This window comes from Phacochoerus africanus, chromosome 1, assembly GCF_016906955.1.
Source record: "Phacochoerus africanus isolate WHEZ1 chromosome 1, ROS_Pafr_v1, whole genome shotgun sequence".
Taxonomy (NCBI): Eukaryota; Metazoa; Chordata; class Mammalia; order Artiodactyla; family Suidae; genus Phacochoerus; species Phacochoerus africanus.
In genome coordinates this window covers 155384863-155408643 of record NC_062544.1, presented here as the reverse complement: position 1 = coordinate 155408643, position 23781 = coordinate 155384863, and the positions used below count along the sequence as shown (strand labels likewise).

Sequence of the window (23781 nt, the reverse complement as noted above, 5' to 3'; positions counted from 1 at the left end):
GGGAGGAAAAAAAAATTAAAGAGGGGCTGGACGTTGTGGGAATCACGGAGACCTTTAACAACTAATTGCTAATTTTAAAAAGGCCATGCAGACATTTATGAATGTTTAGATTTTTCTAAATGTCAGTGGGGTCCGGAAATCTGCCTGGCGCCTTTAGAGAAAAGACTAGCTACCCAGCCAAAGCCTCTAAGACAGCTTCTGGAAAACTCGAAGAGGTTTGGGCAGGTGGGAAACAAGCCAATGCGAGACCAGTTCTCCGGGGAGATAAGAGAAGGGTCTTCGGAAACCAGTGTCTGGGGGGACTAGGTGTAACCTGTGAGAGCTCCCAGCCAAGTCCAGGGGAAGTCGGCCCCACGCAGACAATGGATGCTCGAGGAAGGGGGGCTTCCTGAGGGCGAAGCAGGGTGGGGGAGTCACTTGTATTTTTGGAGCAGTCAAGGGAAGAAAGGCAAGAGTTGCCTGCTCTCCTCTATTCATGAAGTTGCTTGACCCTCACCCACACTCCTACCTCAGAGGTGTCCCTAGGCAGGGCGGGTGGAGGGGATCCCCAGGCTCTGGCATGACTGCAGCCCCTCCTCAGTGGAGCACAGGGGCTCTGAAGCAGACCATACTCCATTGAGCCTCGGAGAGCAGCTCAGGGACCATGAGCTCAGGGCTGTTCAGGGTGAACACCCTGCCGTGGTGCGAGAGGGACACAGCTCTGAAGCTGTGGGGGGACGGGAAAGGCACATCATGTGCAGAGAAGGGAGTTGGGGGGGGATTGTGTGCAGCTCTGTGCGGGAGGGAGGCATTTCTCTGTGTAGGCAGTGGCCTGGTGAGGGGAGGTGACCAATGTGGAGGTGAGGAGGGTGGGGTTGGGAGGTGCGCGAGGGAGGAAATCTGCCGGGGGGTGGGGGTTGTGGGGAGTGTGGGGCGTCTGTGTGGATGTGGAGGCAGAGACAGGGGTGTATACACGTAGGGGGATGCGTGGCCAGGGTTGGGTGGGGGGGTGGAGGTGGGGTGTATGGGGGTAGGGGGAGTGTGTGTGTTGGGGGGATGGGGGGTGGACGGTCGGGGGCGGGAGTTGCACAGCCTGGCCAGTTGGATCTATTTAACCTGAAAAGGAAGAGAAAACAAGAGGGGTTTGAGAAAATCACGAAACACATGGGTGTTATTAAGTCAACCGACGGAAAAAGAGCCCCAAACGGATGAGAACAACAAAGCTAATGAGCCTTGATGTGGAACATATTTTCAGTGCGCAGTATAGGGAAGAAGAGAAACGTGTGTGGAGAAGTGACAGAAAGCACCAGGCCGCTGTGCTGCACATCAGCGGAAAAGCAGGCAAGGAGCGGGGGCCGCAGAGAACGGGCAACTCCATAGCAGTGGCCCCAGCAGCTGACCTGAGCACCGTAACCTCTGTCAGGCTCTCTTCACATCTATTTTGTGGGGGAGTCACTGTCCCCCTTGGCTGGCCTGGAAGTAAGATCCCTTGTTCTCCAGGGTCTCCTGCTTGGGCCCCAGTAGGGACTGAGCGTGACACTCCTTCCCCCAGAGGCTTGTTGGTCACATCCCTTGTTCAGGAATGGGTCAGGGGCAGGGGGGAGGACAGGCCTGCTTTAGGTCTGGTGTGTGGGGGGATGCCTGAGGGGCAAGCTGTGTCCCGCTCCCCTGGGGACAGTCATGTCTTGGGGACCCCTGGAAGACTGTGTGTCTGGGGCCCACCCAAGGCAGGGGGTGGAGGGGAGCGCCTGGGGTGGGGAAAAGAAAGGCAGGTCACTATTCCAGTGGCTCTGGAAACCCCAGGAAAACTGTCAGGGGGTGGGGGGTAGCCCCACAGAAGCGGGGTGCCAATCCCTGCCCTGCTGGGGCTGTGGTTGAAGGAACCATTGTTGCCTCCAGCCAGGGGCCTCAGGCTCCTGAAGATTCCCAGAGGACACATGGAGGACCACAGATGGGAGAAGGAGGCTGATGCTGCCCACCAAGCCCAGATTCCTCCTGTGCCCCAAAGGCTTGACAAGAGAACCAGAAGGCACCTATGGGCAATGGGCCACCCACCAGGAGGCAGGAAACCAGCAGGGGCAGTTTCTTTCTCTCAGGAACAAAAGGACTTCAGGATTCAGGGCTTGGATTGGCCCCAACCTCAGAGGGATGTGCCCCTCGGAGGCCTCAAGACAGGAAACAGCAAAGAGGATGTGGAATTCCAGGTATTTGGAAGAGGGGCGGTCATGAGAGTGGAGCCCCATGGTGGGGTCAAGGCCCTTGCAGAAGAGCCCAGAGAGCTCCTAGAAGAGTTCTTTCAGCTCCATGAGGATGCAGCAGGGAGTCAGCAGCCTGGCTCTCACCACACTGGCAAGCAGCCTCCAGATCTTTGAGGAATAATTCTGTCGTTGGTAAACCACCCAGGCTCTGAATCTCTAGTACAGCAACCCAACCGACTCCATTAGATTCATTCTCTTCGGTCAGAGCCCCTCTTCAGAGCGTTGGGTCCAATATTAGATTTTCAGCCTCTGGACTGTCTTATTAGCCATTGCTACCAGCTTCATGTCATTCATGTCATTCACCATTTTGTCAGCTGGTCTCAGCTCTCCCCAGGTCCAGGACAGTGGTGTTGCATGGTGTACAGGGAGGGCCACCGTCTTCCTGGTTGCACTGGCCCATCGGTGCCTGCACTGGGCGAGCTTTGAGCCATTCTCCCTAGAGGACTCTCAGCCACGTGTCTGCATCTCATGTGGATGTGGGTCAGGATATCATGACAGGCTTTGTCAAAAGGCTTCCTCCAGTCAACTAACACCAAGTTACGGCTTCCTGCTGGTCTGGGAGTCCTGTTAACAAAGGAAATGAGGTTGGTTTGGCATGACTGGCTCTTGATGAACTCATTTTGGCACAGCTAATCCTCTTTTTTTTTTTTCCCCCTTCAAATTGCTCCTCATCAGCCTGTTAATAAATCTGTGAACAATATGTCCTGCTTCACTCCCAATTGGGGGTGCAAATTAAGCATGCATTTCTTCGAATGGTAAAAGTAAATGGCTCTGAGCCACCATCCTTCTTCCTCAGGTATGTGTCTTCCCTCCTTCTATGCAATGAAAAACAATTTAGATGATGATTCGAGCCAGGCGATGCATCTTTCCTGAGCCAGGCTGCAGTTTCTCAAGGGCAGGCTATTGTGCAAGAGGGTGGGAGGGGGCAAGCCCCTCGCCAGCCTTTGGCACTGTGCACAGTGGACCTGGCCTCTCATGCCCAGCTTGTTGGTCACGTGGCCTCCGCAGTACATGTAAGCCTTTCCCCATGGCCTCTCTAGTGCCAGAGTGGTGATGTGGGAAGGGGTGTCCAGCCTCAGCCTCAGAACTAATCTTGGAAACTCAATCTTGAGAGCAGAGCAGAAGAACCCTCTTTCACTCCCCTGAGCTCCCTCTTTTCCCTACATGGATGTGAACTCTTACAAGCAACCCTCTTGCCCTGCAACTCGTCCATTCCTGGTGACCAGCGCTGATCACTGGTTTCGGGACCAAGTCTCCAAGTTCGTAAAAACCTGGGCAATATTGCCTGTCTCCAGGTTCTGCCATATCCCTCATCCATTTAAATGTCTCAAAATTTCTGGCTTCTTTGAATGACAATTGATCCTATTGTACAACCACCGCATCTCAGGTTATGGTGTTGTCATTAGTTTTAATCTGAATAAGAATATTGCAAGTTCAGTATTATTATTATTACCTACATCTGTTTTGGAGATGAAGAGACTGAGGTTCTGAGAGTTCCCTGACCAGTGAATGGTAGGACCAAGATTTGAACTTGGTCTGGAGTTCCTGTTGTGGCTCAGTGGTTAACAAATCTGACTAGGAACCATGAGGTGTCGGGTTCGATCCCTGGCCTTGCTCGATGGGTTAAGGATCCGGCGTTGCCGTGAGCTGTGGTGTAGGTTGCAGACACGGCTCGGATTCCGCGTTGCTGTGGCTGTGGCTTAGGTGGGCGGCTGCAGCTCCAATTGGACCCCTAGCCTGGAAACCTCCATGTGCTGCAGGAGTGGCCCTAGAAAAAGACAAAAAGACAAATATATATATATATGTCTTTTTGTACATATATATATATATATATATGAGCTTGGTCTGATTTCAAAATAGGTATTCCTTCCACTGCTCCACTATGTGATCCAGCTGTCAACTCCAACTCTGTTGGTTTATGCTGGTGCCAAAGAATACAGCCTCCTGGTTTCCCAAAATGAAATTCAAAATGCATATGCTCATAGAAATCCCTTTCTAAGTGGAGGCTTAGTCTAGTTGGAAGAGAACACATACTATCACAGGGGCGTGATGGACTAATGAGGCTTCATGAACTCCACTGGGGACCCAGTCACTTCTGATTTGCAAACAAGCCACTTTATAAATGACTTTGAGATCTCAATCATGAGTGAGTTCGGGACAGCCTGTTCCAGGCTGCCAGTGGGCGTTGTCAGAGTTTCGGGAAGAACTGTTGAGCAGCTGAATTTAGGAGGATGAGGAAATAGGTCCTTCAAAGTGGAACATTCTGAATGAGATTCCAGGAGTTTGCTGATAGCCTAAAGCCGTGGCACCTTGGCCACACTTCCAGAAAACTCTCTGGAAGCCCCGGCGCCATTCCCATTGTTCTCCTATGGATTACTCCGGAGGTTTGGGTCTTACTAACCTCCTCTGCATTTGGCCTTCCTCACCCACAAGCCATGTCCCCTTCTGAGCAGGGAGGTAATGAGTGGCTCTCAAGGACCATGACCTGAAGGAGAGGTCACTGCCTCCCTCCTGTCTCCTGGCAGAATTGTCTTTCCTCTACGAGAATGATGAGAAGGACTAGTCCAAGGAAAGCCCATTCACCATGGCCTTCCTATGTTGCTCCACCCTTCTAGGGTCCTCTCTCAGCCCTAGTGCTGGATCTTTGAGCCGAGACCTCTTATTAGACCCTTGACCGCCTCCCACTGGCCTCAGCCTGGCCTCACTTGGAACGCGTGTCCTAGAACAATGGAACGACCAGACCTTGGTCTGCCTAGATCTGTCCTGCCTCCATGGGAACCATTCCAGGAGGTAGACCTTCCTGCCTCAGCATCCCCTATCTTTCCAAATCTGTCCAGAAATTAGAGCTGAGATTCCACAGAAGTGAATTGTGGGGTGAGTCAGAAGGTTGACTGGCGTGCAGCTGGGCTGCTGCAGGGGTAGCTGGTGGAGGGGAGAGGTCCCGACCTGTTTCTAGTTAGCATCTCACAGCCCTGTGAAAACTGGTACAGCCAGACCTCTGGTGTCTTGTGGGAAGAAGAATGTGCTCTGATAAACCTGAGCCTTCCAGAAGGGGGCCTCAGGGAAGATGAGAAACAGACTGACAGCCAGCTATCGAACCCTCCCCGACCTCCCTTTCCCAGGCCTCCCAAGGCGGAGGCAGGCAAGCCAAGTTTGCAGTGGCTGAGATAGGCAGATGTTTCTCTGACATGGTGGGCAGGTCGCAGGAGCAGGGTGGTGAGCTTCTGTAGGTCAGTGAGGAAGCCCGGGTACAGGACCTTTGCTGGAACACCTGAGAAACGGGAGAGGAAGCTCTTTCTTCTTCACAGGGGCCAAGCTCCTGAAAGAAGCTAAAGAATCTGATCCAGGGAGGAGAGCAGTGGGGTGGGCTTAGGAAAGCTGAGACCCCCAGCTTTGCTAAAAGACTCCTAATGCAAGGTCTTTCCCTCCCTCCTCCTCCATCACTGTCTTTCTTCTTCTTCTTCTTCTTCTTTTCTTTTATCTTTTTAGGGCTGTACCTGTGGCATATGGAAGTTCCCAGGCTAGGGGTCCAGTGAGAGCTACAGCTGCCAGCCTACACCACAATCACAGTGACTCGGGATCTGAGCTGCTTCTGCGACCTACACCACAGCTCATGGCAACACCGGATCCTTAACCCATGGAGCGAGACCAGGGATCCAACTTTGTCCTCATGGATACTAGTTGGGTTTGTTACCACTGAGCCACAGTGGAACTCCTCTTCTTCTTTTTAAGAGAGGAGCCTAAATTCTAGAAGACTCTGTCCTCCCCAGAGTGAGCTGGCCACGGCCACCCTCTGCAGAGAGTCCCAGGCCTGGGTTCTTGGGTAGCCCACCCTCTGTCCGTCTCTGACAAAAACACCTGTCTCCACATCAAGCCAGGCAGCATCGGGTCTTACCCATTGTCACGCCCTGCTCTTCCTGTGTCCGAGGCACCCAGCATCCAGACCAGCCAGCCAGCTGCTGCTTCCTTTCTTGAAGGCAGTGCACCCAGGTAGATTTAAGGGCCCTTCCCCTTTCCCCTGTGTCAGAGCCTGACCTGGTGGATTTGACCCCATTTAGGGCTGGCATAAGGAAAAGAGAATTTTGTTGGGAGATCTGGAGTCAGTTTGAAATGCAAAAGAGGAACATAGTAGACTTGGATTTCATGGGAGCCAGTTGATTATTTTTAAAATACACGTTTTTGTTGTTGTTGTTGTTGTTGTTGTTGTTGTTGTTGTTGCTATTTCTTGGGCCGCTCCCGCGGCATATGGAGGTTCCCAGGCTAGGGGTCTAATCGGAGCTGCAGCCGCCGGCCTACGCCAGAGCCACAGCAACGCGGGATCCCAGCCGTGTCTGCAACCTACACCACAGCTCACGGCAACGCCAGATCGTTAACCCACTGAGCAAGGGCAGGGACCGAACCCGCAACCTCATGGTTCCTAGTCGGATTTGTTAACCACTGTGCCACGACGGGAACTCCTAAAATACACGTTTTTAATAAAGGCAGTTTCTGACATGTAATCTGACATTCTAGAAGTTGGTGATAACCATTGAAAGATCCCCAGAGAGGTCTGCCTCCTGAACACTTCACGAGGTGAAATTTCATGAAGGTGTTTGTGGCATCAGTGCACCGTGCAATGTGCCATGTAAAGACTTAACAAGCCAGTCAACATCTTTATGATCCTCGATGGCCATCGAATGGCCCACAAAAAATAATTTTGCCAGCCAAGCTGGCAACAAGGTTCTAATAAATGTGACTTGAGGAAAATAGTAAGAATCAGCACAATCAAGAACTAGAATCCAGAAAAGAGAAACACTTACTCTCTGGACCTTTTTGTTTCTCAGGCTCCTGCTCCCCCTTGTGTCCCTTACACACACTGGTTGTGGGCTGGGCATCCCCACGTGCACAGCTGTGGTGTGGACCAGAACGCCCTGCCTGCCTCTTGTGCAACGTGCAGCCTCGCCTGTCCTGTTTTACTGCCCAAGTAGCTGTCGACTGGGTCGATTCTGCTCTTTGCACGCAGCCTTGCAAAGTGGTGCAAGTTGATCCAGTGTGTTAGTTGAACTGCACTCTCACGATCTTCGCACTTCACCCTTGGGCTGTGGTCCAGGCCCCTTCGAGGGACACACCAGCCCTCCAGGAGCGGCCAGGCTCATCCTGTAGGTGTTTGCTTTACCAACCCCACCGAACCTCTGAGCTGCTCCTCTCCTTCCCTTCTGTCTCCTCCTGTGGATTCTTCTCAGCCCAGAGGCCACTTTCTCCAGGAATCCTTCCCAAACCCTCTCTCCAGGAGACACTGAGTTTGGTGCTCCCCCATGTGCTCCCTGGCCCACGATCCTTTCCCAGCTCAGTGGATACCAGGCTATATATTCTTTTATGGTGGTGAAATAAACATAACAAATTTGCCATTTGAATATGTCCAATTCAATGGCATTAAGTACCTTCACACTGTTGTATAACCATTATCACCATCCATCTCCAGATCTTTTTCATGTCCCGACTGAAACTATCCACTAATCACTAAGGCCCCATCCCCTCTTCCCCCAGCCCCTGCCTGGCACCACCATTCTACTTTCAGTCTCTATGAATTTGTCTATTCCAGGTTCTTCCTATCAATGGAATCATGCAACTTTTGTGCTTCTGGGTCAGGCTGATTTCAGTTTGCACCGTATCTTCAAGGTTCATTCATTTTCTAAGTAGTATGTGTCAGAATTCAACTGTACACATATATCACCTTGTTTATCCATTCATCCCTCGATGGACATTTGGGTTGTTTCCATCTTTTGGCTATTGTGAATAATCCTGTTGTGAAGACTGGTGTACAAATATCTGTTTAAGTCCCAGCTTCCAAATCTTTAGAGTAAATATCCAGAACTGTAAATTCTGGAGAATACGGTAGTTCTATTTCTAGCTTTTTGGAGAACTTCCATCCTGGTTTCCACAATGGCTGTACCATTTTACTTTCTTACCAGCAATGTACAAAGGTTCTAACTTCTCCACGTCTTACCCAACACGTGTTTTCTGGTTTTTGATGGGTGTGAAGTGATATCTCATTGTGGTTTTGAGTTGACCAGGCAGGGTTGTGGCTGCTTCTCTGATGGTGTGTACATCACAGCAGACAGAAGAGTTTGGCGGGGCAGCACCTGCGCCTGTCTCAGCACCCCAGCAGAGTCACTTTCAGCCCAGTAACTGAACAAATGAAAGTGAATGGAATTTTCTCCAGGTGTCTTTCCAGGACGCAGCATCCCGGCTCTCCCTGTGATGAGCTGACCGGCCTGGGTGTGGTCCCTTAGCAGCTGCACTGGCAGCAAGGGCCAGTCTTTGCACCTCTTTCCCCGTGAGGTCATTTGCCTTTGGGTGACCGTTATGCCACTCTCGCACATAAGGGAGCCCTAACCCTGCCTCCCGATAGCCAACAGCACAACATGTGACAGGGAGCTGCTGTCACACCTAGTCAGAGACCGGCAGCTCAGCCAAGCACATTGGCAAGTAACAGCTGCTCACAGTTTTAGAGAATTTCAAACCTGGCTCATTTCCTTGAATGAAACCTACTCACAATTTATTTGACTCTTCTGAAAAGCAATACCCATTTGAGAACTTGGCAGCAGCTTCTGTATTTATGAGCCCTTTAGACGTGCGTCAACTCAAAGTTGGCAGAGGGAAGTGAGCAGGGCGTGCGTGCCAATTGTTTGAATGACCGCACGGCTGCACTTGGCCAGTTGGCAGTGCGAGTCAGAGGGTTCTCAGGCCAGGCAGTCTGCTCTGCCCTCAGTCCTGAACATGCCTGTGTGGGCTCGAGAAGCCTAGTGGGGTCTTTTTTTAAAGACCAGCACAGCCCATAGCATGTAAATGCTCATCTGCTCGGGTGTCCTGTGTGGCCCCCACACCCAGTGCACCGTGAGCTGTGAGCCTGACATTCTGCCCGCCTGGCTCTCTGGCAACTGCCCACCCTCTGCAGTGCATGGCCCCTTCTCGGAATCCTCTGAGGTCTTTCAAAGTCAAAGTCACTGACATGGGGAGTCACAGATTCGGGACTAGAATCTGGGTCCCAGGCTCCCAGTCCAGCCCTTCCAACATCTGCGGGTCTTGCCTACCCACAGCCACTTGGGTCTCCCCTGGGGATGGGTCTGAGTCTACCAGCACCACAGCCCTGTCTGTGAGTGTTGGACACAGGCCAGTGTTGGTGAAAGTGGCCCTGAGTGAAGTGAGGGGTGGGCTATCCTGAGGTCTCTTTCTCAGCAGGAACGTGTCACAGTTTTGGGCCTTCAGACCTAAGTGATCTTCCTGAGAATCAGGCTCTTGCACCATCACTGAGCCACACTGGCCTTCCTAGAGGGAGGCAGGCATGGCCATCAGCCACACTGACTGACCAGCTGGTCCAACTTTTCATGCCTACTATGCTTTCTGAAATCATAGCCTTTCAGCCCTTTAATGCCCCATAGGGATGCTCCCTATTCAGTCACCTTACGGTTTCTTCCTACAGGGAAACAGGCTCAGAGAGGTTGAGAAATTGCTTAAGGCCACACAGCTAAAACAAAATTTTCTTTCCTTTGTTTTAAATGCCTTGAGTGAGATATGGTTAATATGTAAAAATCTGTATATTAATGTATAAAACTTGATGAGTTTGAGGATGGGTATATAACTGTGACATCGTCACCACCATCAAGGCTACAGACATATCCATCATGTCCCAAAGTTTCCTCCTGTCCCTTTATTATTTGTGTGTGTTTGTGTTTTAAGAATACTTAAAATCTACCCTCTTAGTAAATTATTATTATTATTATTATTATTTTTGTCTTTTGCTAGGGCTGTGCCTGAGGCATATGGAGGTTCTCAGGCTGGGGGTCTGATGGGAGCTGTAACCACCGGCCTACACCAGAGTCACAGCAACACGGGATCTGAGCCGAGCCTGCAACCTACACCACAGCTCACAGTGACACCAGGTCCTTAACTCACTGAGCGAGGCCAGGGATCAAACCTGCAACCTCATGGTTCCTAGTCGGATTTGTTAACCACTGAGCCACAACGGGGACTTCCCTCTTGGTAAATTTTAAGTATACAATGTGTATGTTTATCTATATGCCCCCCACCATGCTTTCTAGTAGTAGATCTCCAAAACTTATCTGACATAACTGAAACTTATACCCTTGATCACCACCTCCCTGTTTCACCCTCAAAGCCCCCTGGCCACCCCCATTCTATTCTGCTTCCATGTGTTTGACTATTTGAGATTCCACCTATAAGCGAGATCGTACAGTATTTGTCTTTCTGTGTCTGGCTTATTTCACCAAAATCCATGTCTTAACTCTTGATACTGTGTGTTTGTTTCATCTCCTTGTCTGAGATTTCAGCAACACTCCCAACCAGCAGCCAGCCCCTTTCCAGGACACCTCTGCCTGGGAGGAAGTAGGCGAAACTTCCCAGCCACCTACAGAGGTCAGAGGGCTCATGAGTTTGAATGTAACTAGCAGAATCTCCCCAGGCCTGGCTCCTCTATCCCTATAAAATGTGTGTTGTCTTTTCAAAGCTGCCATTTCAGACCTGATTTCATTAAGGACTTTGAGTCAGGCACACATGGGTTCAAATACCAGCTCTGGCCCAGTCACCTCTGTGCGTAGGACGCAATGTATGTCATAGCCTTGGCAGCGTCTGCCGGTGCAGTGAATGGAAGTTTAAAAATTCTGGCCCTGGGACTTGGGTCTCTACAGTAGAGTGTGTACATCAGAGAAAGAGTTAACACCCCACCAGGGAGAGACGGTGGAGGAGGTGGGATGGGCAGAGAAACTCAGCCCCAGCGTGCTGCATACTTTTGTAGGCCTAGGGCAACAGCTATGGAACAAAGAAATAACAAATGGGAAAGACATTGTTCAACTGGAGCTACATTTTTTTTTTTTTTTTGGTCTTTTTGCCATTTCTTGGGCCGCTCCCACAGCATATGGAGGTTCCCAGGCTAGGGGTTGAATCGGAGCTGTAGCCACCGGCCTACGCCACAGCAACAGCAATGCAGGATCCGAGCCGCGTCTGCAACCTACACCACACCTCACGGCAACGCCGGATCGTTAACCCACTGAGCAAGGGCAGGGACCGAACCCGCAACCTCATGGTTCCTAGTCGGATTCGTTAACCACTGCGCCACGACGGGAACTCCCTGGAGCTACATTTTTTAATGAAAAAATAGTTTTAATTTAAAAGCTTTTATGGCTGCTTTATTTCAAAAACATCATGTGCTCATTACACAAGAATTAGGAAGTATACTGAGGCAAACACGCACACACAGACACACACACAAAGTCACAGCACAGTCCCATCACCGCGAGAGAGCCATGGTCTTCCACACTTTCTCTGCCTGTTCGATGAGGCTGCATAAATTAAGGATCATACTCTTCGCCAAACTACTCCTTGTCTTTTGAATCTACAAGATGTGACAGCTGACTTTCTGTGTCACTGAGGCTGCAGCCCCAATCTAATTCTAAGAGGCTGCCTCCTGTTTCCCTGTTTGGCTGGACCACTCTCTAACCGAACCCTGCATTGAAATGTGGGATAGTGCGTGTGGGGTGGGAGGAGGAGGAGGGTACAGAGGGACACTAACCAAAGTCCAGGGCTGGCCGCTGGCCTGGCTGCCCACAGCTTCCCTGCACAGAGCTGGTGTCAGATCTGGATGACCTTGAGCAGACAGGCATCTTGGCCCCTTTGCCTTTCCTGGGAGAGGCCTTCCTGATGCATGGGGGAGCCCCTGGGCCAGCAGTTTTCACATGTATCCTATGCAAACATCAGTGTGGAGGACAGGAGATGAGGGGCCAGGCTGGACGAAGCACGTGTTTCTGGGTGAGGAGAGGGGACCATGAGGAAGGCAGACCCCTCCCAGGCCCCACTGTCCAGAGCAGCCCTGAGCTCAACAGCACTGGGCAGAGTCCAGTGTGATGATGGGCAAGCCTCATCCACGGCCCTTGTTTTCTCTCTCCATGGGACTCCGAGGTCCTCCCAGCTCAGAGCTCTGCCCTCTCTGGGAGGACCACAAATGAAAATGAAGCTGAACCCCATGGAGTGGGATCAGTGACGTCAGCGGTTTCCATCACCTCCACAAGGCTGGAAAAGAAGGCACCTCATGAAAAGGAGCTCTCCAGGGCCCTCAAGGCCTTGGAGAGCTGACAATGCTGATTGTTCAGTGTTGGCCAAATTGAAAACAGTGGCTTCGGAGTGGCAGTCCAGCCTAGCCAGGTCCCCAAAGCCACAGGCACTGGTGCCCACAGGCCACCCTGGGGCCTCTGGGGCCCTCACACAAGGGCAACCTCAGCCCTCTACCTGTAGCATGAGGAGTTGAACCAGAGGGTCTCAAAGTCCCTTCAAGTTCTTGATCAAGTTCTTGATCTTTAGGAGCTGCCCAGGTTTGGTAAGGACATGCAACATCTTCGAGAGTCAGGCTTATCCAGGAGCGAGGGCTCTGGGTGCCACAACCTCAGGGGAGCATCCCAGTCTGGGGGTAACACTGTCTTCTGTGGGACAGAATGACCTTTGTCCTGCTAAAGGGAACCACCCCTTGGGGGCCTGAGCCTGAGGCTGCACACAGGGGGGCTGAAGGCCCACAAGCCTGGGTGTTGATCCCAGCTCTGCCTTTCCCAGCTGGGTGGCCTGGTCTCCACAGAGGAAGACACTGATCCCTCCCTGCCCAGCCCCCTGCCTGTACCCAGAGAGGAGAAGGAATGGATGTCCCACCCCATAAGGGCTGCCCCCATCAGAGCAGGGAGCCCACACTCCACTGCCCTTTATTCCAGAGCCACTCCCAGAAGGACTGGGAGGAAGGCCAGGTCTGGAGGCCAGCTGGTGCAGCCAGGCTCCCGGGGTGGGGTGAGGTAACCAGCACCCACTCTCTCATTGCAGGGAACAGCAGCCGCCTCCAGGCCGAGCTCTGTCAGAAACACTGGCAGGGCCTGCCCCCCAGCAAGTGCCACAGCAGCACCCAGGACTCCCGGAAGGAGACCAGCAGCGTGTGGGGTCTCATGGTGGTGGCCCAGCTGCTGGCAGGCATTGGCACGGTGCCCATCCAGCCGTTTGGGATCTCCTATGTGGACGACTTCTCAGAGCCCAACAACTCGCCCCTGTACATCTGTGAGTCGGGCTTGAAGGGGCTGCAGGGTGGAGTCAGGTCCTGACGTGGCCCAGCCAGTGCGTGCAGAGGTTTGGGGATCTGACACACCTGGTTTGAGTGCCAGCTCCAGGATCCACAGCTGTGTGATCCTGGGCTTGAGGCTGAGCCCAGGCCCCCACCCCTCACCAGCAGGATGGGGCTCACAGTCTCTGTGCACTGGGAGCAGGGGAGCACCTGAGGGATGTATGTGACCCCTTGGCCCTGGGCCCGACACAGGGCAGCTCGTCAACCTGCAGGAGCTCCTGCTGCCGTCCAGTCCTGGCACAGGTGGGGCCCATGGATCTTCTGAGCCGGCCACTTAGAGACAAGTTGGCCTCAAAGAAGCGCATGCAGAACAGACATAGCCGATGACCATCTGACTACTCAAATCCTTCCCTTGGAATAAGCTACACTGAGCATTCCCAGGGCCCAGCCCCAAACCAAACAGACCACGCCCACAGGTTCTGTGGCCCCACAAGCTCCCACCAGGCCTGCCACATCGTACCTGCAGGGAGCTTCACCACTGCATGTGACTGGGCAGCACCTGTAAATGCCCAGGAAGCCATCTCCCCCCCCGCCCCACAGCAAGCGGATCTCTCTGGTATCTGGCTGGAGGAGAAACAGCTTTGGTTCTTCATGTCTCAGGATCTTGAGTGGCTCTGGCCTTGTTTTAAGGCCAGGGGACAGAGGAGGTGACCTCTCAGGAATCCCTCAGGGAGGGAAAGAGCCCGGTGCGGCCACCCTGCCCATCCCCCTCAGGCTCCTTTCTCTCTCCCCTTTCCAGCCATCTTATTTGCCATCTCTGTATTCGGACCGGCTTTCGGCTACCTGCTGGGCTCGGTCATGCTGCAGATCTTTGTGGACTACGGCAGGGTGGACACAGGTGAGTGTGTGCAGGGACGCTCGTCCCACCACTGGTCCCTTGAAGCAGCCTCCCCAACTCCCAGGCGATCAGGGCAGAGGATGAGGCTCCAACTTTAAATGCTCACTGCCCCCGGGAGTTCCCTTTGTGGTTCAGTGGTAACAAACCCGACTAGTATCCATGAGGATGTAGGTTTGATCCCTGGCCTCGCTCAGTGGGCTTAAGGATCCGCCGTTGCCATGAGCTGTGGTGTAGGTCGCAGGTGTGGCTCAGATCCTGTGTTGCTCTGGCTGTGGTGTAGACCAGCAGCTGCAGCTCTGGTTCAGCCCCTAGGCTGGGAATCTCCATATGCCCCTGGTGCAGCCCTAAAAAGCAAAAAAATATAAATAAATTAAAAAATCAATAAATGCTCCTTGTGACCCTACCTCCCCCACCATTCACTTGCTCACTGCTGCAGTTGTAAGGCAGCGGGAGCAGACAGTACGCACCTCCTCTAACCAGGGCCCATGCTGGACACTGAGGGATGCACTGCTGAAGAAAACATACTTTCTGCCCTCAAGACATGCAGCAGGAAACCTTGAGACACGGGGCAGGGCCTCAGGTGTTGCTACCACAACTACCCATCATGGTGGTGGTATTAAAAATAGCTCTATAATTCTTTAATTCTAAGATGGTTTTGATTTTTAAAAATTTTTTAAGAAGAGCTCTTTTGGAGAAAAGATGAAGCACCACATAAAATATACACATGGATTATGACCCTCTTCCAAACGGTATAACATCAGGGTTAATCATGTGGGCACAGGTCGTGGACAATCTGTGTCTAATCCTGGTTCTATCTCTTACTGGCTGAGTGATCTTGGGCACATAGCTTCATCTTTCTGTGCCTCAGTTTCCTCATCTGTAAAATGGGGTTAATGGCAGTGAAATAGAGTTGTTCTAATGTTTAGAACATGCCTGATAGCTATTGAAATTGACAGGAGTGAGCTCTTCCAAAAAAAATGATATGGATTAAGCCACTGTGTGTCTTAGGATGAGGAAATGTAGTCCATAGACAAGAACACACATAGTGAGTTAACCATTCAGGGAGCCAGCCTAGGTTGGATCCTGCAAGGGTGGTATGGCTGTTTTAAGGTTGTCCTACACCCTCCACCTCCCAGAAGGCAAGGAGGGCTGGCACTGTGAAAGAGGGACCAGCAAAGAGCTTTGGCAGTTCCAAGGTAGGAAGAGCCCTCCTGCATGAGGTGATGAGGGAGGGCCTCCCAGGGAGGTGATGTCTGCAGTCTGTGTGTCATGTGGGTAGGAATCCCACAGGGGGTGATGGGCAGGGCCTTCCCAGGAGCAGGAAACCACCTGGACCAAGCCAAGAGGGGGAACGCATGGGGAGTGTGTGGGTGGTAGGTAAGTTCTCACGGCCAGACCCTCGGAAACCTCAGAAATCACACTGCCTCCTCCCCATGCCCAGCATACAAATCAGAGCCTGCCTGTCTCACAAAGAGTATAGGCAGGACTTAAACCCAGTCATGCTGCCAGAGCCCACAGACCCCTGTCCCCGGGACTGTCTGACCACTGTCATCTGCTCAGTGTCATCCACCTGTACTTCAAATGAAAGGGCGAAGCTGGGGGAGCTGTTTGCTCAGGGTCAAGCCATCTTTGCCCCTGACTGGCACTTTCTGTGCTGAGTTCTGCCTCTTAGTTGCCCAAAGAGACCAGCAACTGAGCTCCCAGGCCACCAGGGACAGTGCCCAGGACAGTGTTGGGCTGAGGGCCGTTCTGCTATCGGCTCCCTCCTCCCATGCCCATGTAGCTTCTTTACAAAGAGAAACACAATGGCATACCCTTAAATGTGGAAGGGAAACTTGCCGGGAGAAAGCATCTCCTTCGAGGCCTGGAAACCCACTCTGTGGATGATTGGTTTTTCGAGCATCTGAGGGTTATGAGGCTTCCTTTCTTAGGAATCAATAAAATTGGAAGGCAGTAGCATTTAATGATTAAGAGGGAAGGTTTGGATACCACGAGGACATAGGTTTGAAATTGACTGATGAAACAGTGCTTGCCAGCCTTGACCTTGGAGGAGCTGAGATGAACCTCCCTGATCCTCCCAGTGGCCTCCATTCTCTGGGAAGACCTAAAATAGCCTGGAGAGGGAATGTTATCATGACCAAGGTGCTAGTTCATGGCTTACCTCTTCTCCATCATGGGGAGAAATCCCCCCTGATCAGAGGGTCTCTTTCCAGGAGGGTCAGGTCGAGCATTCAATCAACAAACACTTCTGTCCTTTGCTTTCTTTCCAGCTATGGTTAACTTAAGCCCTGGAGACCCTCGGTGGATAGGAGCCTGGTGGCTGGGCCTGCTCATTTCCTCGGCCTCCTTGGTTGTCTCCTCTTTCCCCTTTTTTTTCTTTCCTCGAGCGATGTCCAGAGGGATGGAGGTAAGCTTCTGAGAACCCACAATTGTCCCTATTATGAGAGTTCAAAAAAGGAGGTAGGGGTAGAAGATAAACAGAGCTAAGTTGCAGCAAGTTAAGTGAATTCTGGGTGAAATCTAAACATAATGCAGGATTCCTCAAAGGCGTCGAGAGGTGAGAGTGCTGGTAATGTTCCAAAAGATGGCATCTCCTCAGTGTTCCCTCACCATGTTAGCATCTCAGGGATTGGAAGGGCTCCAGGGAATGTAGTTTGGGAAACACTGAGTTCATCTAAAGGGGGATAAAGAGGGGCGTTCCCATCGCGGAGCAGCGGAAACAAATCCGACTAGGAACCATGAGGTTGCGGGTTTGACCCCTGGCCTCGATCAGTGGGTTAAGGATCCGGTGTTGCCTTGAGCTGTGGTGTAGATCACAAATGCGGCTCGGATCTGGTGCGGCTGTGGCTGTGGCGTAGGCCGGCCAGATTAGACCCTGAGCCTGGGAACCTCCGTATGCCGCAGGTGAGTCCCTAAAAGAATGGAAGACCCCAAAATAAATAAATAATAAAGGGGGATAAAGAATTAGGAGCCAGAGTTCCCACTGTCGCACAATGGGATCAGTGACATCTCTGCAGTACTGGGACACAGGTTTGATCCCGGCCCCAGCACGGTGGGTTAAGGATCCAACCTTGCTGCAGCTATGAGGTAGTTCACAACCGTGGCTCAGATCTGATCCCTAGCCTGGGAACGCCATATGCCGTGGGGTGGTCAAAAAAGAAAGAGAATAAAAAATAAGAGCCAATAAAAGGCAAAGATGTGGCCCGGCACAGTTGACTTTTGCACTTAATGGAGCCAGTCATGTCTAATCCTAAAGGACTGAGTAAGAAGGGGATTCCTAGTGCTACAGGGTGTGAGGGTGGGCTGAGAGTGGAGCATATTGGAGCAGACTGACCTGCCATGCATCTTTCACTCATATCTATTGGAGAAAGAAATGAGGAAGAGATACAAGTGGAAAACAGGGAGGAGAAATCTGGGTGGGGACCTTGACATTAGGGTGAAGGGTCTAAAGCTTGTTCTGAGGCACTGCAGTGACTGGTGACTGCTCTAGTGGCATTGTGGCAGATAGGTCAAGGGAAAGGTTGGGGAGTCGGGAAGTCATGAGTGTAGAGATGGGGGTGCAGCTGAGGACCAGGGCGATGGCTGCCCAGTAGCTGAGCCAAGGGCAGGGGTCAATGTTCTTGGATGGGCTGCTGAGAAGGACTCAGCAGTGAGCTGGATTGGAGGAGCAGAGGGGCTAAAGTCTGTGGCAAGGTTGAGAGCCAGAGGCAGAGCTGGATGACTGACAGTGAGGCGTGTGAGATCTAGGCCCAGCTAGGTGAGGAGGCGCTCAGCTTGTCTTGGGGAAGAATTTCAGAGGTTGGCAGTACATCATGGTGGTTTGGGTTCAGGCAGATCTGAGTCTGAATCCAGCTCTGCTACTTATAAACTAGCTGAGGGATCTTAGGCAAGCAAGTTTCCTTGCTCCTAAGCTTCCTCTGCCCCCCGCCCCTTTTTGGCTGCACCCAGGCCAGGGATCAAACCTGCACCATGGCAGTAACCAGAGCCATGCAGTGACAATGCCAGGTCCTTACCCCCCTGAGCCACCAGGGAACTCCTCCTCTGCTTTAAAACATAGGAGATAGACTTCCCAGGCAGCTTAGCAGTTAAGGATCCAGTGTTGTCACTTCTGTGGTGTGGGTTTGATCCCTTGCCCAGGAACTTCCTTCACGTGCTATGGGTATGACCCGAAAATAAAAATTTTTTAATTCTTTTAAAATACCCAAGATGGAGTACCTAATCTCAGAAGCCTCCTATGAGGAAGGGACAATGCACTTGGAATGCTGGGCACTATGCCCACTGTGGAGGAAGCACTAAATGAATGGGAGCTCCTGGGTCTATTGATGAGTCCCCTGGGGATCCCAGTGGCATTGGCGCTCAGGGGGCCTTGTGTCTGTGTGGTGGCTCAGAGCTGGGGGCCCCAGGCTGCGGCTGACAAGTGCAGAAGTGGTGGGTGAGTTCATTGAGGGGGATGCACAGAGAGTGCAGGCTAAGACCAGGTCAGAGCCTGGAGCAGGACTCAAGGGGCCAAAAGGAGGCAGGCACTCCTTAGAGAAGCTCGAAAGAGAGAGCTGGAAACAGAGGTCACTGTGGACCCTAATGTCCCAGAAGCCCTCGGCTCCTGGAATCTGAGGACAGGGAAGATGTGTAGCCATGACAGACAGACAAGGGCTGAGACCCACTCAGATGCCTTTTGGCATCAGTCAACAGTGAGATGTACAATAATCTGCCCAGGGGAGGCCCTGGCACAGATGCGTTCTGGTTGGCGGCCAAAGCACCAGATCCCTGACATACAAGTGATAGTTGCTTTGGACACAGTCCCACACACACCCGGGGTGGCTGACCACTGCCCAGCCGTGAGCCACTAAGATTAGAAGGATCAGGGGCCCAAGGAAGATGGTGGCTTCAGGGAACCTGGACCATTAACCTCCACCCCCTTTGCTGCCCTCAGAGGACCCCTGCCATGGCGGACGAGGCAAGGAAGATGGAGGAGGCCAAGCCAAGGAGCTCCCTGGTGGATTTCATTAAACGTAACTGAGTGGCCCGGCGGCCCTGGGTGGGCTGGCCTGGGGCCGGGCAGTCGGGGTAGCCCAGCCCGTGTGGCATTGGGTGTGGTGAGGGGCAGTAAGAGCAGGTGGTCTAAAATGGGCCCATCCCTCATGAGGGTTTCTGCCAGGGGCCCTGCTGATGGCTACTTTACAGATACCAGGCAACCCAAATTCAGGCCGAGGCAACCCCACCCCCACTGTCTGGCCCATGTCTGCCTCCCTCCCTTCACATGTATAGTCACCCTCCGCCTGATTTCTTCCAGGCCCGTCCTCATTTCATTCAGCCCATGAGCACACGGAGGGGAGCCTGAGTGCTGTGTGTCCCCAGCTGGCCCCTGAACAGCTTGGGGCCTGGCTTCTGCCCCGGGGGGAGGAAGGGCAGCGGCCAGCGTCACAGACCCCTGTGACCACTGCCCCAAGGCCCGGCCCTGAGGGCGGTCTGTTCACAGGGTTCCCCCGCATCTTCCTGCGGCTCCTGATGAACCCGCTCTTCATGCTGGTGGTCCTGGCCCAGTGCACCTTCTCCTCTGTCATTGCCGGCCTCTCCACCTTCCTCAACAAGTTCCTCGAGAAGCAGTACGGCGCCTCGGCGGCCTATGCCAACTTCCTCATCGGTGAGTCCCCAGGGCGCTGCTGCTGCCGCCGCCAGGCTCTCCTGCCGCCCATCCAAGGACAGGCGCAGCCAGACCGGACACAGACAGGAACCAGAGGGTTCTTGCCCAAGAGAAAGAATTTTAAGGACATTTTTCCTGGTCGGCAACCTAAAATGTTCTTGGCAGTTTTCTCAGTCGCCTATCATTCCAGGCAGGAGTGGGTGGAGGCTGGGGGCTGACTTCCTCCCCTCAGAGGGGCTGAAAGCCTGACTGCCTCCCAAAGGCCCAGACATCATCAGGGGCAACAGAGGACTGAACTGGGGGTGAGACAAGATGCCTCCTGGGTTTTCCCTCCTTCTCCAAGGACTTAAAGACATTTACCTGGGTAAAGAGTATGTGGCCCAATGATTCTCAACCCCCCCTGCACTTTAGGCTCCCCTGGAGAGCTTTAACAAACACAGACACCCAGGCCCACCCTCGATCAATGAAAGCAGAATCTGTGGGTGGAGCCCAGCATCCAGCATGGGTGTGTTTTGCAACTGAGTTTGAGAAGCACTGATGTGGTCCCACTAAGTACCCAAGTGGTTTATGGGGCCCAGTTCACAGGTGAAGTGACCTTGGCCCTGTGGAGGTGGCAAGGTGGTCAGGGTGTGACCCTTGACCTTTTGTGTGGCCCTTGGCTGTGACCTCACCCCTCTAGCCTTTGGCCTCTGACTAGCACATAGGCAGGTGGCACCATCAGTGCCTGGCTAACCCCATGCAGTCATTGTAAGGTTGGACTGAGGGGCCAGGTAATGAAAGGTGCTTAATAAATGCACACAACCCACATCCCACTGGCAGTAAGAGCTCCCCTTACTCCTCCATATCAGGATAACTCTGTGATTATACCTGGTAAACAGTAAATGCTCAATTAAGGTTATCTGTGACTATTGCAGTTAAACCCAGTGACTGTCCCTTCAGGATGCCATGCCCCTTCTCTGGGGTCCAGCTCAATGTGTGGCCTGCACACACTCGGAGGCCTGTGCACCCAGACCAGCATGTCTGTCTACAGGTGCTGTGAACCTCCCGGCCGCGGCCTTGGGAATGCTATTTGGAGGAATCCTCATGAAGCGTTTCGTTTTCTCCCTGCAAACCATTCCCCGAGTGGCTGCCACCATCATCACCATCTCCATGATCCTCTGTGCCCCTCTGTTCTTCATGGGCTGCTCCACTCCCAAGGTGGCTGAGGTCTACCCCCCCAGGTAATGGGCAGGAGGGGTGAGGAAGTGCTCTTTGCTAAGGCCAGAGCCTGGATGTGGCTGCCAGACACCTTCTTACCTGCTTCCTCAACTGTCCTCTCTCCTTTGCCCTTGTTCGTCTGTTCTCTTATGTGGCAACTGAGAAAATCAGATTTTGAATAATATGTTCAATTATCAGAAGAAGTCAGGGGGTCCAAGTGGGTCCCCAGCCATCAGGGGTAGGGTTCTGTTTTTTAAGAAACACCCAAAACAAATCAGTTTGGTTTCAGGATAATCTGTAGGGGTGTGAGGCTCAGGAATCAGGAAATAAGCTATGTTTTATCATGAGCCCTGTACCGGCTAGAATTACAGAGTTTCAGTGAGCTGCCGAAGAAAGATGAGAAACGGAGATTGAAAAGATCTGGAAAAGAACAATGAACGTGATGGCAGACTTGAAAAATTAGGGCAGGTGAAGAAGAGGGCAGGTTAAGCATACCTGTCAATTTGCATAAAACCACGTGGTTTTAGGTTCTAAGTCTGGCTTCATGTTCAGGAAGGACTTTGAGGCCCGTGAGGGGAGGTGCTGAGCAAGAAGCATTTGCTTTTTTTCCTGGGAGTCACCTTTCAACACCTCTTCCTTTAGATTTTGCCCAGTGAGGTTGCAACACCTGGAGATGCCATACTTTTCAGCCTTGGTGTTTTCTCTGTCTTTCTCTTTATGTCTCTGGTGGGCATGAAGGAAGGGAATGTCACTCAGGATGGGGATCCCCCCCACCCCGGTTTATTCTGCTCTCATGACAGTGGATTGAGAGGCTGAGAAGGCTGTGCTGGGAGTTTAGCACAGGGCTTTGGCCTCAGATTGGTCCCCATTCTGGCACTGCTCTTATTCGTTGAGCAAAATCACTTAACTTCTCTAATATTCAAGCTTCCCATCCATAAAAGGAGCATCATGAATTGTAGATGTACTGTGATAACAGTGCATGAAAAGCCCTCAGGCACAGTGCCTGGCACATGAGAGATGATCCGTTACAGTTAACGTGCATTAGTATAATGATTTTAGCAAAGCTCTGAACTGTGGTTCATCCCAACCCTCCCCAAAGAAGATCATGAATATCAGATACGGAGGATGGTGAGATTGGAGAGATTAGCCAGTGAAATCCCTTGCTCAGGGGGATGGAGCGACCTGGGAAAGGGCTGTATAGACCCAGAGGCAGGGGCCATCTAGACCCTGGATTGCCTCGAGGGGCTCCGGCCTGAGCCCAGATGAAAGAGAAGGCAAGGGGACTATTGCCTGTGACTTTCCTGTAGCATTTGCCATCTCTCTCATCAGTGTTCCGATAGGTTGGTTGTCTTGACCCCTCTTGCAGTGGGAAGTTTCCCAACCAAGCCTTTCTAATGACCAGTTGGTAGGTTTGGGATCCACTGGCAGAAGAAGCAGCACTGGCCAGCTTCATGAGCACCAGCCAGCTTGAAATTCTCCGCTGGCTCCAGCAGACATAATTCAGATCCCTGGGTGGCACCAGCCCAAGACAAACAGAGCCACACAGGCACACTAGCCAGGCGGGGAACTCACGCTGGGCTGGAGTGGAGAGGTTTTCCTTTGGTCTTGCTTTGTTTGATTCCCGCTTCCTGTTTTGCTGGCAGCACATCAAGTTCTATACATCCACAGCCTCTCGCCTGCCGCAAGAACTGCTCGTGCCCAGATTCCCTCTTCCACCCGGTTTGCGGAGACAATGGGGTTGAGTACCTCTCCCCCTGCCACGCCGGCTGCAGTGACATCAATGTCAGCTCTATAGCCTCTAAGCAACTGGTAAGGGCAGAAGGAGCCCAGGGTCTCGGTGGATGGGCTCCACCCCTGTCATTCCCAGCATTCTGGACACACCTACCTTCTCTCCACCGCCTGTTCATAAGGTCAGGACCAGATGCCTGCAGACCAAAGTCAATGAAAGATTGGCCGAGGTCCAACCAACTCACGTTCCTGAGGCCTAACAATGCTCAGAGCAGCACTCCTTCCGCTGAAGCCTGCCAGTCTCACCCTGGTGGAGCCTAAAGGGCACGTCTGGGTCCTGAGCCTTGGCCATGTTGCAAAGCCACATGGATTGGCCCGGATAAATGGAGCGGGGGGCGGCCTCTGTGGTGTGGACCTGGAAGGTTAGAGCCAGAAGAGGTGATGGAGGGCATTTGGTTCAACCCCTCGTGACCCTCTTGGGTGTGGCCACACAACTGGCCTGAAGCCTGCAGCTATTTAGGGGCAGATCTGGGACTAAAACCCTGAGTCTGACTTCAGCCTGGGGTGTGTCTGTGCAAGGTCAGGTGTCTCCTGGCCACTGGCCCACATTCACCATGCTCACTTGGCTAGGTCCCGGCCAGCACTCTGAACACTACGGCTCTTGGCCATCTAGGGTCAGCCAGCAGCAAACCAACTCAAGCCATTTGTGCTGTTATTCAAAAAATACTTAGCAAACCCCAGACATAGCCATGGGTGCTGGGAATTCACCTGGGAACCCATTAGCCAAGGTCCCTGCTCTCTTGAGTTTGCATTCTACCAAAAAAATGCACAGGGAGTTTTAGAAAGTAACTCATGCCAGGAAAATTCTTAGTGGGATGGAGTGTGCCTGGGAGCTCCCTGAAAAGGTGACTTTAGAACCGAGCCACCAGAAGAAGACAACACTCTGGAGACCAGGGAGGGAAGCGACGCAGGTGAAAGAACACAAGTGCAA

At 52.5% G+C, this 23781-nt stretch overlaps 1 protein-coding gene across 1 annotated transcript in view; it reads left to right on the top strand.

Moving 5' to 3' along the window:
• SLCO2A1 (solute carrier organic anion transporter family member 2A1) overlaps nt 1–23781 on the top strand; it is an 81998-nt gene that overhangs the window by 48759 nt on the left and 9458 nt on the right. Inside the window, exons 4-10 of the mRNA XM_047782840.1 lie at nt 13095–13322; nt 14126–14224; nt 16495–16631; nt 19155–19233; nt 19701–19865; nt 20896–21085; nt 22706–22871. Of these exons, the coding sequence (XP_047638796.1) occupies nt 13095–13322; nt 14126–14224; nt 16495–16631; nt 19155–19233; nt 19701–19865; nt 20896–21085; nt 22706–22871 (1064 nt within the window). The remainder of the gene's footprint in view (nt 1–13094; nt 13323–14125; nt 14225–16494; nt 16632–19154; nt 19234–19700; nt 19866–20895; nt 21086–22705; nt 22872–23781) is intronic.